Genomic DNA, 15,925 nt, shown 5'->3' with positions numbered 1-15,925 from the left:
AGAACAGAAGTTTATTTGGACTGTAGGATTTTGGATATTGTGGGAGCAGCAACAAGATAAATGCTTGAATAATGTAAGATTTAAGTATAGTCAAAGCACAGAAGGTGAGGGATCTCTACAGAGGAACTACAGACTTGATAAAGACATAAAATCTGTGGCTGATGTGACATCCTTGTTGCCTCCTCATTTCTTATGTTAAAGTGAGTCAGGAATGTTGCAAAGATTGATTTTCATTATTCTGTGGGAATTAGACTACTTCTGATACTTTAAGAATGGTATTCATAGAAACCACCTTTCAAAAACAAGGCTTGAGGGGTTTACTCTCAAAGGAAATGTTTTGAAATAACTGTTCTCTAATTTATAAAATTCTGTTTATTTAAACATGTTTTTAAGTTTCTTTAAAAAAACAAACTCCTCGAACACTTCCAAGGCATGAAATAGAAACTTTCCTATTTATTGTTGAATTGATGAAATAGTTGTTTAATACCATATATGGAAATTTATTTAGAATATGAATGTGTCTGTTTGTCCAGGAAAGATTCTGATCTCTTCTGTTGGAGTTTTGATACAATGAAGTTAAACTTTGGCAGGGTTATATGAGACAATTACAAAGAATAGACCAGTATTCCAGTTTATGTAAAGGGTTGTTTTATGTAAAGGGTTGATATTTTTGGCTTTTATTCTAATCTAAGCTGTGCCAGAAGCTATTAATTTTTGAAAGTGCACTTAGAGGCAAGGAGGCAAGAGAAGTAAAGTTTATATTAAAAAAGTTTAAGATACCCTATTACCTACTGACTTCAAGATGGAAAGAAACAAATAAGTACATGATTCATTTGATTCTAATGTGTGAAACTGTTAAAGTAAAAGCTGACCCTGTGGGAAGGAGATGGGAGGGCAGGAACGGTGAAGTTTTACAAACAAATGTAGTATATAATCAATATTCCCTACACTGTATTTAAAAAACAAAACAAAAACAAACACACAAACCCCCCAAAAAGTGAGGAGTTAATACCATATGGATGATTCCACCAGATTTGCCTAGGATTCTATGTTACTGCAAACAAGTTGTTCCTCTGTTTACAGTTTATGGCAATTTATAGCAATAAGTTTAAACATGATCAGTCCTTGGTGTTAGTCAGGTGTGTAGAGCAGTTACGTTTGGCTAAGGTGTCATCTGAACTACATGAATTTGTGGCTGATTTACTGGATAACTCTCATGCTTTCTCTTGCAGGGTAATCAGAGACTTGTTTCTGAGTTGTAATGGAGTGAATCAAATGACTGAGTTAAATTACTTAGACACTTTAAGAAACTATTCTTTGAAAGTCTTAGAAACTTTGATACTCAGCCTTGGTGATCAACAGAAAGACCAAGCAATGCCAGAACTGGAAGACCTGTCCAGTGAACAAAAGGAGTCTGTGTCTGACTTGCCTGCTTCTCTTTGTAGCCAGCATCCTGTTTCAGAAGTTCCTCAAAGCCTGAGCAAGTTTTATGCTGGCTTGAAAGAGGCTTACCCAAAAAAGAAAAAGTTTGTGAGCCAAGACATTCACATCAACACAATAAACCTGTTCCTCTGTGTTGCTTTTTTATGTGTAAGTAAGGAAGCAGATGGTGATCTGGATTCAGCTAATGACTCAGAAGATACATCAGGATATGACAGTACAGCAAGTGAGCCACTAGGCCACAAATTACCATATCTGTCTCTGGAAAGCCTTACTCTGCCCTCCCTGGAGCATATTCACAGGGCTGCAGATATTTGGTCCATGTGTCGTTGCATCTATTTGTGTAGTTCAGTTTTTCAGAGACAGTTCCATAGACTTGGTGGCTTTGAAGCGTGCCATAGATTACTGATACTGATAATTCAGAAGCTTCCAAAAAATAAAGAAAAGGAGCAAGAGAAGAGGGAAAGAGTACCGAGTGAAAGCAGCAGAAGTTCACATGGGAGCCCTCGTAGTGATCTTCTCAGTAAGGATGACTCTGTTCAGTTGGCTAAAAGCAGAGGGGTGACACAATATGAGCTTGATAGTTCAGACCATCTTGGTGGTGCAGAGCTGCTGGTGCCTGAATCTCTCTCCTGTGACAACACTTCAGTTGCCAGTCTCGAAGGGATGAAGACTTCAGCAAGAGAAGAGACTGAGTGGGCACTTCAGGGTATCAGACTTCTAGAAGCTCTGCTGACCATCTGTCTACACAGTGCAAGCACCATGCAGCAGAAGATGGAAGCAGATATTTTTCACCAGGTACTCTGCAACTTCCCTTAGCTTACTTTGCTCATACTTGTGACACACAATATTGCTGTATGTATTATTATGGTACCACACACTTTGGGGCATACTGAAAGCATTCAGGTAAACATTGTGCTTGGTACTCACAGGGTGGTGGTAAGTGGGCATGAGAGAGGGGGAGTGGGTGGATGAACAAACTGGAAGTTGCTGTTGCTGAGGAGCAATCTTTCCCCTTTTCTATTGAGCAAAATGCTGGTAAGGGCCCTGCAGCCCCCTGCTTGTTCTCCAACATGATTTTTGTCTTCCGTGCTTTTGGTTTGGTTGATGCCAACAGCCTGATTCTTGGGGGCTGGGAGAGAGTCTTCCAGAATGGCAGAGTGATCCAGGCTTTTACCTGGCTCATTTTTTTGAACTGTATTTTTGGTTTATTTTTTGTTTTTTTTAATGTATCTGTTAGTTTGGGCCAGGGTTCTAACCATATACCTAAGGGCCAAACTCAACATCAAATGCTTTTTGCTGGTCTAATGCATCTTGAGTCACAAGAAAGACTGATCCTGGCAGATGAAGATTTTGTTTTTCTGAATAAAATGATCCTGACTAGAGGAGAGGGATAATTTCCTCTGACCACAAAGGCAGTAGTGGATGTTGGCAGCTATGAATTGCTTGCTGACTACACCTATATTTTTTTTTCTTGTTGGCTATGGCCTGTTTTTTGGGGGGAATTTTTATTCCATCTAGGCCTTTTTTGCAGTCCCACATTCCCCAGGGGCTGTCTGAGCTGCTGGGATTTGAATGGTGACTTTTTGAAAGGGCATTCAGTAGAGAACGTGTGTGACAGAGGTGGGATTGAGGGAGAGCTGGAAGTGTTGCACACAGTGACTCACACGTGGTGCTTTGGATGCTCTGAGCATTCAGCAAGAAGAATATTGGAGGATATAGGTACTGAAAGGACACCTAAAAAGCCCTACTGCATTATCAGCCTTAGAAGTGAATTAATTCAGTGTTACACAGAGTTGTTAATTCACAGAAGACACCTTCAGTGTGCTTTATTATTTTAAATTTTAAAGCAGGAGGCATTAGGTACAGGAGGGAGCTGAACTGGAGTTCTGTCTGGGCCACCAATTTTTGTGAGCTTGGGCTTGTCAGCTGCTGTGTGGTTTTTCTGGCCAGTAATATTGTGGTGTTGTCTGATAGCGTTGTGTACTTGAAACTGTTAATTTTTGAAACAGTGTTTTTCACTTGTAGTGTTTGGGAAACAGCGGGTTGCCAGTTTTTTTTTTTTTTTTCATTGTGTCAGTTGCTTAACCAACTGAATATCTAATGACAAACAGGATGAATCCATTTATTGCAAGAAACTGAAGTCTGAGGATTTTAGCTGAGAAGTCAGAGAAGCGTAGGTGGAATCAGAAGTTCTTAAATGAAAGTACCAGACCATTTCTGTTATTTGATTCATTTCTGTTATATATGATTCATGGTATTGTTTTGGCTGTCTCCCTCCCAAAACACAGAGTACTGGTGCTGATGATCTCTTGCTTCAAATCAGAGAGCAGCTTGCTCAATCCAAAGTGATAGAAACTGACCTGGCAAAGCCACTCTTTGACTCCCTACTCCGTGTTGCATTGGGCACTTTTCCTGCTGATATGGATCATTCTGAAGAAAAAATGGAAAAGGTATGAAGCAGAGATGAAGTAATCTCATTCCAAATGCTGCAAGGTTTACTGGGTCAGGTTTATTTTGTTGGGTCTGTTTTAAAACTCAATGGGACGTGTTTAAATGTGCCTGGTGGTTGTGGCTGTTGGAGATGGATTCTCTGGTTCTCCTCTGTAAGTTTGTTGGGTGAATGTTGGTTACCAATGCACTCCTCACACTCCCTGCTGAGGAATGAGCCAGGCCCCAAGAAGGAGCAAACTGTGCTCAGCTTTATGGACATATCTAAACTTGCCTCTCTCTTTACTCTCTCATCTCACAACAAACTGTGACAAACTCTTAGAGTGCTTCAGACAGAGCTGATGACCAATCTTAGTGGCTGCAGAGAGGTCTTCACTTTAGGGTGAATATCAGGGCACATGTTTCTGGTGGCAGTGATTTTGGAAATAGCTACTCTTGATGAACTGCCCACCTGCTTACCAAAGCTTGGGTCAGGTAGCTGGTAGGAAGCATCCATCTTTGCAGGATCCAATTTCTGTGTGAGAGTGAAGTATCCATAAAGGAGAATCTTGTTTCTCTAAAGGGTATGATTAATCTGTTTATTTTTCCAGTAGGCTTGGAGAAAATAGGCATTTGGATGGTTCTAAATTAGTTGTTTTTCTGACCAAAGGTGGTAAGTTTGTTTGTGTTATGCAGACACATTATACTGAACAAGAGCCTGTATCACAACCTGGAGATATTTCTGAAGAAACTGAAGAATCACAGTGCTGTAGTCTTAAACTTTTTGCTGAAGAGGAAGGATATGAAGCAGATAGTGAAAGTAACCCTGATGATACTGAAACCAAGAATGAAGGTAAATGGGAGCTTTCTGAATATACATAGGAGTCCTCATGACATAGCAAAGTTTTCTTGGCTTTTGAGATGTACAAAAGTAGGGTGAGCATCTGAGACCTTTAACAGATGGAAAAAGTTTAACTTTTGTACTTCCAGTAGAATGTAGTTACAGATATGAGGATGAATATTCTAAGTGTTACAGGAACTGCTTTGTCATGGTTTTCTTGCTTTATGAGACTCTTTCCCTGAAGTCAAATGGCTTGTTGGGGTCTAGAAGCAGTTTTTTCCAGATATGCTTATCAGTAGTTTGTCTGAAAATCGATGATCAATTTTTATATATTTTTTTAAAATGCATATAAAATTACATGCTTTTATTATATATTTTATTACATAATATATAATTAGCTAAATTATTGTATTGCTATTTATTATAGCAGTTTGGTAAAAATATTAGTCTAGTTATATATCTTCATGCAATGACTGAGAGACACATCCCTTGCTGTGTTCTCTTTGTGTAGCAGATTTTGAACATGGATTTGCTGTAATGTTTTTCTTTGTGCTGAACATCTGGATGCTTGGATGAGGCCAACACAATCAGTACCATACTTCAATAGAATTGCATTCAAGTGTTTACATGTGTGACTAGGCTATATCTAAAGATACACATTTCTAAAGCACTTCTGAATGAAAAATTAAATCTGAGGTATTTCCATGAAATATTTACATGAAATGTATGTACCAAACAGGTTTAGGTTTTTTTACAGAATGTGTGTTAAAGTCTCTAAAATGTAACAAGAGAGGCTTAAATGTTGGGCTTTTCTCTTTGAATTGTCATGGAGATATTCTGTTATGTGGATTTTCTGAGTTAAATAACTGCTTCCCCCAACCTTTTGCCATGAAAGATTTTATATTTAATCTCCTTTCTTGCTAGGCTCAGAGTTCTGTATAGAAGCCTGAGGCTCCACTACAATGATTTTGTAGTCATGTTTCATGAATTTCATATTTCATCATTAATTACTCTGTGTGTCCACTTCCCAGGAAATGAAGGCACATAGTTTAAGAGCATGTTATGGGAGGAACTGCATCCTTACCCTTTTGTGTTGGCAGCAAAATATGGAAGTCTGAAGCAGAACAGACAACTATGTTAACTTCTTAAAATAACTAATAACTTGCTAATAACTAATAACTTAAAATAACTAATAACTTGCTAATAACTTGGTTATTTTTTGTTTATACCTATGAGAACGTTTCAGAAAGTAGTCCTTGGATGTTCTGCTTAAATCATGCAAACTTTATTCAGCTGAGTAAGTTTAAGACAAGTGTTTTCTTTCAGGAGCAGACACAAAGGCAGAGCCAGGAGGCACTGGTCCTTCAGGTTATTTTAATGACCTAGCTGAAAACATCAGTCAAGGAGAATTAATTTATCCTGAAATCTGCATGCTAGAATTAAACTTGCTCTCAGCTGGTAATGCAAGTTTAGATGTGCTTGCTCATGTATTCCAAAGCTGCCTGAAAATCATCACCCAGAAGGAGACAAATGCCACCCTACTCATAGAACAGGTAAAAATGCTATTAAACCAAGGCAACAGCTTAGCAGTTATGCACATGCTGATGTAATTGTGATTCTTTACGGTTCCTAGTGGCTTTTATGCTTTTAATAACCAAATACCTTTTTCACAAATGGAAAATATGGTCAAGGAATCTAAACTTAGTGTGTGTTTATTTGACTAAGAAGCAGAGTTAGTGCTTTACAGTTTAAAGCAAAAGGAGGAAAACACTGATTTATTTCAGTACTTGGATTGTTTGTGTCAGTTTTAAGCATTAAATTACTACTATTTAGTATTTTATTTTTAAATTACATGTATTTTTTTTTCTGAACTGTAACACATGAAATTACTTATTCAAAATATCTTTTCATTAATCAGCTCTTTTTAAATTATATTGAAACCTATCGAAGTAATCAATTTAGAGATTGTGAATGTCTTTAGTTAGATTTTTCAAATTACCTGTATCTAAGATGTATTTGTAAAGGATGCTTGTGAGTAAATGGCTGTGATTTTTTTGGGGAGGAAAGGTTGAATTTGCTTCCAGCATCACTGGAATACAATATATCACTGTATACAACCTGCTTGGTTTGTCACAGCCTGTCATATTCTGTAATTATGTTGTGAGGAAGAAAAAGCAGCTCTCAGCTGCTGAACTGATAATGGCTCAAAGATTTCTTTCTAAATGTATTTGGCTTTTATAGTCTCTTCTGCAACTGAAATGTACAGAAAAGAAAAGAATGCTCATTAGCAAAAGTAAAAAAATAATTCCAGGTACTTTCTGGTATGGATATGTCTTTAATAGCAGACATGAATTGATTGGAAGAAATAATTTCTTAGCTCTTTGAGCTTATGTATATTCTTCAGATACCAATTTTTCCTGTATTTTTTTTTTTAAGGGAGCTGTTAAACATCTTTTAGGAGGATTTCTGAACATACTGACAGAAACAGAGTCTACTTTTCATGGTGAGTTCAAAGCTCAAGTAACTTCAATACATTTTTTAGTAATTTAATGTATAGACACTCAGATTTTTAGGTCAGAATTCAAGTACAAAATTGGCAATGCACATTTATGGGCATGTCTGAATTTATGCAGCTGCTTTTTTTTAACTGGTGACAAGTATCTAAGTTATCTGTAAATACAGAGTTATTTCTGAGCTAGTGGAAATCTTATTTAACCACATGCTGTCAGATCTAAAAATGATAGCTGAAATAATAAACCTTGTTTAGCAAACACTGCTTGGAAAACCACCAATTATCTTCCTGATTTGATGTGATTCCGTCACAACATAAGTTCTTATTTCATATTCCTTTTCCCAGCAGAAAGCAGGTAGACAACCCAAGGCTGTGGAAGCAAATTAAATGCTTGCCCTAAGGTGGCTTCACATGAGTGCTCCAGAGCAGGAGATGATGTAAACCCCTCCAGGACTTTGATCCCTGGCTTTGTGGGGGTGGCCTTTGCCATGTAGGTACCAGGTTTCCAGGCTTTCTGTCTCCACTGTGCAAACCTAGGAGCCAGACTTGCTCTGTAGCCACCTAGTCTTGTTCAATGAAATTTTAGTGTCAGGAAGTACTGTGTGTTCTGTCTAGGATTCATCTTGTAATCATTACAGCTTCCTGCATGTGAAATGTTTTTGCAAAAAACACTCTGGTTTCCAAGTTAATTTTTCCTCATAACCGTGTGGAATATGAATTTTTTAAAGCTTAAAGTATTTTCAAGAATATTTTTTTTCTCTTTATTTTTAGCATGTCAAATGGTGCTGGTAGATCTGTTAGTTTCCTTGATGAGCTCACAAACATGTTCAGAAGAGCTGACTCTTCTTCTGAGGATATTTTTGGAGAAGACACCTTGTATGGTATGTATGGAGGAGCACACAGAAAATTCAGAGACTTAATGAGAAAAAATGAAGCAAAAAATCCTTCTGTGACCAAGTATTTTGGTAAATAAGGAGACTGTAGTACCAACATTCTAACTGACCAGAGCAAATCAAATGGGGCTGAAATAATTTTCAAAGCATGAAAAGGAAATAAAGAGAAGGGTTTGAGTTCTGGGAACTCTCTTCAGCAGAAAAAAACACAACATCCCTCTTGAGGAGGCTGATATTGTGGTTCTTGATGACATAACACTATGATATTGTAAAATATGAAGTTACTCCTTTAAACTTAAGACATCTCACTGTTTCAGGAGTGCTTTAGCAGCAGGAATTACTTTCAAAGCTGTTAAGCTAGTTTGTGTAAACTTGGAATCTACTGCTTGTGTGGGATATACTGCTGAAATAGCTCTGGTTTGTGTGGGAGTCTGCAAAAAATCAAGTGGAAGGAAATTTTAAAAAGTACTGGGGAGTCTGAGTCTAGGACACTACAAAACCAAACAGAACCAAGTTGATTTTTCAAGGGTAGCTTGCAAAAATAATTGCTAAATAACTAGAGAATTTTTTTGGCTTAAGCACCCAGCTAGTTTATTAGTAGTTTTGTTAGCAATAACAAAAGTGTTAGCAATAAAGAAAGTGATGGCCTGAGTGTGCATTCTTCACCAGCCTCAAACATGGGGTAAAAGGTGTGGTCTTTTGGGTTGTGAGTTAAACTGTTGGCACATAAATTTCAGAGAATATGGCACAGTGACAGCCTGCTGTGGTTCAGCTGATTCCTAGATGGTAACTTGAAGATTAATTTACCCTAACTAAATCTCTAAAACTGTTTGGCCATAGTCCCTTGAAGTTGCTACTTGGTACTTTATAAATTTTTATCATTTTGCACGTGGTAGTTGATCCCTATTGGGAAAACATTAATCCAAATTTAAATGAGTGAGGTTCTATTGAGCTAGGTGGTACTTTATTTGATGTAAACAGCTTTGGTTTTTTTCTCATTTGCTTGGTTTATTTCTTCTAGGAGATACTACTCAAGGGTGTACTGAGGATTATAGAAAGTAATATTTCTATGAACCCATTACAGTACCTTGCCTTCCCTTTGCTACACGGGACAAATTTGAGCAGTGGTTCTTCACAAAAATCTGCCAGCACTTCCAACAGCAAAACTGCAGGACTACTAAAAAGAGCAAAAATTTCACACAGTAAGAAAGAGGCAGATGGTGAAAATTTGAGTCACCAGCTGCTTTCTTCTTGGCATGTAGCCCCAGTTCACTTGCCTTTAGTTGGACAAAACTGTTGGCCACACATGTCTGAAGGCTTCAGTGTTTCACTGTGGTTTCACCTGGAGTGTGCTCATGAAACAGAAAATGCAACAGAAAAGGGGAAGAAAGTCAAGAGAAGAAGCAGACTGGTAGCTGTAAGAGAGAACAGCTTTGACAGCACAGGTGAGGATGAAATACTTTGATTCTGCTTGGGTAGCACTGAAGGATTGTAGTTATAAGTATTATTAATTGATACACCATAAAGAAAAGGTTTAATATATTTTATGATGGATATCAAAGAGGAGGGGTGTCTTTTTGATTTTTCTTGGAATACTGAATTATATGCTTAAAATGTTTCCAGCCTTAGGCCTTTGTTTAGATTAATGCCTGCTTCCTTAGAAGTTCAGTATTCTGGCTGAATTTGTAATTTCAGTAAAATATCTTTGTGCTGCTTCAGGTTGTGCTGAAGAAACCATTAAATGCCACAGCTGAAAGGTCGTGGGAAAAGATCACTAAGTTTGGTCTCATGTATTGTTGAAGCAAGTGGCTTTTGTGTTATTTCTCTCTAATAGAGAGCAACTAAATCTTCTGTGATTTATAATTTAAATATTGGAACTCTTACCTAAAGGATGTTCTGAAGCTGTGAACTAGAGCCTGAAGTTGAATGAGTAAAAATCCTCTGACTTTCCTCATGTCTGCCCCATTTTAAATGTTGATAGCTGAGCAATATTTCTCTTTGTACTTTCTCCCAGGCTCTTCTAATCAGAATATTCTGGATTATAACTTGCAGGAGGAAAAAATCCTTAACTTACTTAAAATGCCTCCCAATCACAACACTACTTTTTTTTTTTTTTCCCCCTGTATTTGAATGAAAGGGGGTGGTGAGGAGAAACACAAGCCTTAGAAATCATTAGATTGTTTGAAGTTCTGTACTTTTTCTTGATAAAGTAAATATACTTAATGCAATGTCATGCTTGAAGTGTAGTATGATTTGTGATAAGAAAAAATATCTAAATTTTCCTGGTGCACACTAAGACAGCCAGTTCAACACAGGAATGTAATGTGATATGGTATGTTGAAAACACAATTGAATTAGAGAATATTCATGCTCAGTGGGTTGACATTACTTTAAACAACAAACATGTGAAGTGCTGAGTTCAAGAAACAATTATCTGCAGTACCTGAACTATTTCTTTTCTCTCTCAATAGCTTATAGGACAATCATTGTTGCTGTGTTGTAATTGTGTATGAAATGTTTATATTTGTAGAAGAAACCAAGTCAATAGGAACGGAATACCTGAGCCTGGGAGATAAACTTGTTGAAGATGGCTGCATTCATATCATTTCCCTGGGTTCCAAAGCACTGATGATACAAGTCTGGGCAGACTTGAACACTGGAGCATTCATATTTCGGTATGGTCTGTTAGCCACAAAACAGTCTTGTGAACATGTGTGTCATCCCTGCCAGGAGTGGCCTGCAGATAGTCCAAGTGGAGGACAGATCTAATTTCTACAGTAGAGGCATCTTGCACAGTGGTGGCAACATCAAGTGAATGTATTGCATACAGATCTCCAGGATTACTTGCTTAAATTTTGTGTAGTCACATATAAATAATTGTCCAAACAGCAGCAGCTGTCATAAACATCATGCAAGGCAGCAATCCAAGTATTAATGCAATCACACAACAGATGTGTGAAGATAAACAAAAGCTTTTGTAGCTGTAGGTTTTCACATCTCCAGGGTGGAAGTTGCTGTTTTTTAATACCTAATATGATAATCTTGGTTTTAAATCTTCTGAGCACATTTTAGTGCTAATTTAGATCTCATAAGTATCCTTAAAGTGTACCTAAAGCCACAGTTTTAGAACACTTTTTTTTGTAGTGTCCAAAGCACCTTCCTGTTTTCAATAAACTGAACTTTTCTGTAAAATATAGAGAAAATCCTTATCTTAAATGTAAGCAGAGTCATGCAAACAAGTTAAGTAACTAAGCTGAAACTGTAATGAGAGGATTTCCCTAGTGCTTATGTTGAGCACTCTAAATATAGCATTATGATGAAAAAATACCATTTGTGAACATTAAGGAATGCAACCTCAAAGTAAGTCAGGCCAAAAAATGCAGATTTGGAGCTTAAAATGTGAATTTGAAAACAAACACATGCACTTGTTTTTCCTTTTCTCTTACTTTCATAGTATGTGCATGGATCCAAACGATGAGATGAAAGCTGGTCTGCTGGCACAGGCTGAATCTTCAGAGAATGTTTTCCTTGTGGGCCAGTGGCAGCATTTGGCAATAACATACCAGCAGCAGCCAGAAAGCAAGAAAAATATTCATGGAAAGCTGTTGCTATGGATTTCTGGTCAGAGGTAAAGTATAAGTTAGTTGCACTTAGATATTTGTCTCCTTAAAAATGATGTTCTCTGGTAGGAAAACATCTTCACTTTTGGTGCAAGCTTAAGTTACAGTTGGAATAGCCTTCTGGAGGTAAAAGAGAAATACCCAGAATGGTCTCAATTGCTTAAAGAATCTTCAGTTCATACTGTGGATTAATGCAGACATCAATGTTTTTCTTCATCATGAATAATGAAGGGGATAAATAGTAAAAGATTTTAAGATTTAAAAAATAAATCTATGGACTAAAATCAGCAGTAAAATCATGTCTGGTTATGTTAAGAATCTGAATTAAGGAGGTATCATTCAAGTTCTGTAGTACATTCAAGTATCATTCAAGTATTGTTGGAAGTAGGAATCAAGAGGAGAGGGAGAGAAGGCAGTCATGTTGCTCCACTGAGAGAAATGAAGTTAAAAAGAATATTTCAAACAAGATCTGAATCTGTAGTGGGAAGTACTTCTTCTTAAGGTCGGTGCTTCTGACTGAGGTACCTACTGCAAGATTGGATGGACCTTGCCTGCATGAAATATTCTTTGGTTGGAGGAAAAGGAACTTCCTTCCTGAAGTCCAGACTGGGGACACTTCTTTTCTCTCCTAAATATGAAGCTGGTGGACAACATGCTACGTTGTAAAGCAATTAGATTTATCACAAATTTTTTGCTATTCCTCTAGAATTTGGTCAGTAAAAAGCAACTTTTATTAAAGACATTCCTAAAACTATGTCTAGCATAAAAGCTGTTTTATGGGTTTTCTTTCTGCAATGAAACCTGAAATTGTAAAGTGTAACAGCTGCTTCTCTTTGTTCTTGAAACTACACAGACCTAATTCTTCAAGCAATTTTATTTCTTCCCCCCCTGCTGTTCAATCTGTGCATGTTGATATGCACTAAAATCCCAATATGGGTCTATAGGGGAAACTAAAAATACTACAGTGTTCTGCACATGTGCAGTTATTGAGGCTTCTCTGTAGTTAGTTGCCAATTTGCCAGGAGTTGGACTCTCAGCTAGCTTCAGATGACTTTTACAGCCCAATTGGTCTGCTTCTGTAGATGCCCATAAGGTTAATTGGATGCTTTCTGAAAGCATCAGGCTTGCTGCCCATGGCTGCACAGCACAGTAGCTTTGACAACATTCCCTGGTAAAGTAAATCCTTAACATATTTTCCAGCAAATGTGAACCACAGATTTCATGATGTGTATTAGCATGTTCAAAGACCTTTGACTTTTTAGGAATAGTAAAAATTTGTGAACAACTGTGATACTCTAGGGGTTATATATAGCACTATGGACAGTTTCTTCTTTGAGCTGGGAGGAAAGGAGGAAGGAATTTCAGATTTAGGAGATCTTAACTCTGTGGCAACCACAGCTGGAACTCTTCCTCTGCTCTGTGCAGTATTTGAATACACACATCATCATGTAACAGTTTTAAGGTGCCTAAGAGTTGATGATAGCTTCAGTATTTTAATGTTGGAAATAGCATGGCTTCTTATCTACTAAGTGTTAAAATACATTTTAAGCTAAAGCAAAATACCTTGATTAGTAATTTTGATCACTTCTTAATATTTAAACTTGTTTCTTTATATTTTAGGAAATGCGAGATTAATTTAGATTATGCACTGCCAAGGAAATCAAGCTTGTCATCTGACAGTAATAAAACATTTTGTATGATTGGTCATTCTACATCATCTCCAGAAGATTTGCTTCGATTGTCGGGTAGATGGGATCTTGGAAATCTGCTTCTATTTAATGGTACTTTTATATGCTTTTTTTTTTTTTCTTTAATATATCTTCATTTCCTTTTCCCACTCAAAGATCAAAGGCTTCATTTGATATTATTTTAATATGCCACAAGCTTTTACAGTAAAAGCTGCAGCGTGTTCTTTAACAGCATAATACATCAGGAAGAAAGCAGGCAAATATTTCAGTATTGAGTACTTCCTAATGCATCCTTGTGACACTATTCTCTTGCTTTCTTTCTAGTGCTGTAAGAGGCAGTTCCAGTTACTGCAGTGCTTCTTTACATTTATTTAAATAATACCTTGGGGCAGGAGATGGAGAGATGATGGTGCTTTGCTTTGCTTTTTTTTTTTTTTTTTTAAAGTTCATAGTCTCTCCCAGATGGAAAATTGATTTCACTTACCTGCTTCAAAACTACTGGTTTCAAATTATGTAAAGCATATAAAAAAGTAAAAAAAAAATCTGAACTGCTAAATACTTTGAGTTAAGCATTCTTATTTCTCAAACTGCTGAAGTTACTTTGGGAATTTCTTAGGTCTGTAGTTCTCTTCACCCTTAGAAAGCTTTGTCCAGGATTTCTGGTTGTTTGCTTAGTGTTAAAAGCTGGAATTTTGCTCTTCATCATAATTTCATCTTTATCATCCTGGTCAGGACTGCTACATAAATTAAATCAGTTCTCCAGGGTGTGTGGTGCATGCAGGTGCTCTGTGTAGAGATAGTTTGTTTATGCAGGCCATAGGTGAGATGCTTGTCATAAATGCAAGCTCCCTCTGGTGAATCTCCATGGTGTGGTTGCTGAATGTCTGCTGCTGGCATGATTGATGTATCCAGAGAGACAGCACTGGGTTTCTGCTACACAGCTGCCATGCACTCATACCTGGCAGACTTGGGTCCTTCTGAATGTTCCTTTTTGAATTTGCATCCTCACAAAGAGATATCCCAAGATATGGAAAGGGGAGGGAGGTTCATGTGACCTTCTACTTCTCACATTTTTATTTCTCTTTTCTCATTGTCAGATGTAGTGAGCCTTAACTGTTATGTCCTTCCCTGTCACTCTATCCAACACTCCATGATGTTGCTATCTGTAATCCTGCTGTTGTTGAAAATAAAATGTGAGAAGGCTTGGATAGATGATTTTTTAATTTTAGAAAATGCAGTTCAGAGCCTTTGGTCTCCATTTTATGGAGATCATTTTCCTGACTTGGTTTCAGTTGCCTTTCCTGCTGAATTGGCCTGGGCTGTGATGTGTCAGAAGTCAGAGATCAGAAGAGGCTGACAGCAAGCATTGGGCTGTACCCAGCTCAGGGTACCATCAGCAGGGACTGAAAACCAGCCTGTGATCTTCCTTGGAAAGTCCCTGGTGCTATCTACAAGCCAATGTAGGAATTTTGCTTTGTTAAATACTAAAGAGTTAACAGCTTTTCTGGATTTTAGGTGCAAAGATTGGACCGGAGGAAGCATTTTACTTATACACCTGTGGGCCAGACTTCACATCTGTAATGCCCTGTAAATATGGCAAAACATTGACTAATTTCTCTAAATACATAACTAAAGAGATTCTGCAATGTGAACAAATTAAGGAGCTCTTCATGGCAAAAAAGGAAGTGGATATTGGGCCTTTAATTGTAAGTTTTGACTTTAAAAATGGTTCTTAATCTGTTATAACTGATGAAGAAACTGGGAACACATTTCCTGCTCTCTCTCTAAGTGCTTCACTTTCAGGAAGCAGGCAGAAGCAAATCCATTTCTCATTAAAATCACTGCAGGGTTCTCCCACTTGTTTCAGTGAGAGTTCAACTCCACACTAGGTGACCATTTCATCTTACTTTAGGTTGGATTGTGACAACCTTTAGATACTCCATCACCTATAATACTGAGTATTTAAAATATCAGATAAGGAGGCACCTCCAAGTGTTCCAGGATGAATATATAATTCTTCTTTCCATTAGTGTAAAGGTAGCCAGGGACAGCTTAGTTAATCTTTTAACATTAAAACTGATGGGGTGGGGGAGCTAGGCTGATTTATCTGGCTTCAGCAAAAATCTTCACCCCTGTTCTTTGAGGGCTTTGAGAGGGGTAAATTTGCATGAAATTTGTCTGAAAGTCTTTTTCCAGATGTCAGATCTTTGCTTTTTTAATCTTTCCTGACTGAAACAGCCATGCCTGATACAGGTGTAAATATATTTAATCTAGAAAAAGAATAAAATAAAACTTTATCAGTGGAGCCTGCTATGCTTGGGGAATTGTCTTCATGCACTGGTAATTCTTGCTGTATGAATGGTTTCCACTGTAGTGATTTTTCTGATCTTGCTCTACAACAGTTTTGTAGCTGTAGATGAAGGGTCATTCTCACTGGATGTGATCCTTGTAAACAGAGGTACTAAATTTTGAATAGATTAAGAAGGAATGAAGGGAATAAG

At 37.4% G+C, this 15,925-nt stretch overlaps 1 protein-coding gene across 3 annotated transcripts in view; it reads left to right on the top strand.

Annotated features, from left to right (window-relative positions):
* Positions 1 to 15,925, top strand: part of LYST (lysosomal trafficking regulator) — a 94,944-nt gene that overhangs the window by 20,017 nt on the left and 59,002 nt on the right. For all 3 annotated transcript variants that reach the window (XM_071739027.1, XM_071739026.1, XM_071739028.1), the window contains exons 6-16: positions 1,233 to 2,238; positions 3,732 to 3,893; positions 4,567 to 4,723; positions 6,038 to 6,264; positions 7,148 to 7,214; positions 7,995 to 8,104; positions 9,138 to 9,561; positions 10,647 to 10,791; positions 11,571 to 11,744; positions 13,357 to 13,517; positions 14,940 to 15,130. In XM_071739027.1, the coding sequence (XP_071595128.1) occupies positions 1,233 to 2,238; positions 3,732 to 3,893; positions 4,567 to 4,723; positions 6,038 to 6,264; positions 7,148 to 7,214; positions 7,995 to 8,104; positions 9,138 to 9,561; positions 10,647 to 10,791; positions 11,571 to 11,744; positions 13,357 to 13,517; positions 14,940 to 15,130 (2,824 nt within the window). The remainder of the gene's footprint in view (positions 1 to 1,232; positions 2,239 to 3,731; positions 3,894 to 4,566; positions 4,724 to 6,037; positions 6,265 to 7,147; positions 7,215 to 7,994; positions 8,105 to 9,137; positions 9,562 to 10,646; positions 10,792 to 11,570; positions 11,745 to 13,356; positions 13,518 to 14,939; positions 15,131 to 15,925) is intronic.

Source organism: Heliangelus exortis, chromosome 3 (genome assembly GCF_036169615.1).
Source record: "Heliangelus exortis chromosome 3, bHelExo1.hap1, whole genome shotgun sequence".
Classification (NCBI taxonomy): domain Eukaryota; kingdom Metazoa; phylum Chordata; class Aves; order Apodiformes; family Trochilidae; genus Heliangelus; species Heliangelus exortis.
Note: the sequence above shows the minus strand (reverse complement) of the source record. Positions and strands in the feature narration are given on the sequence as shown.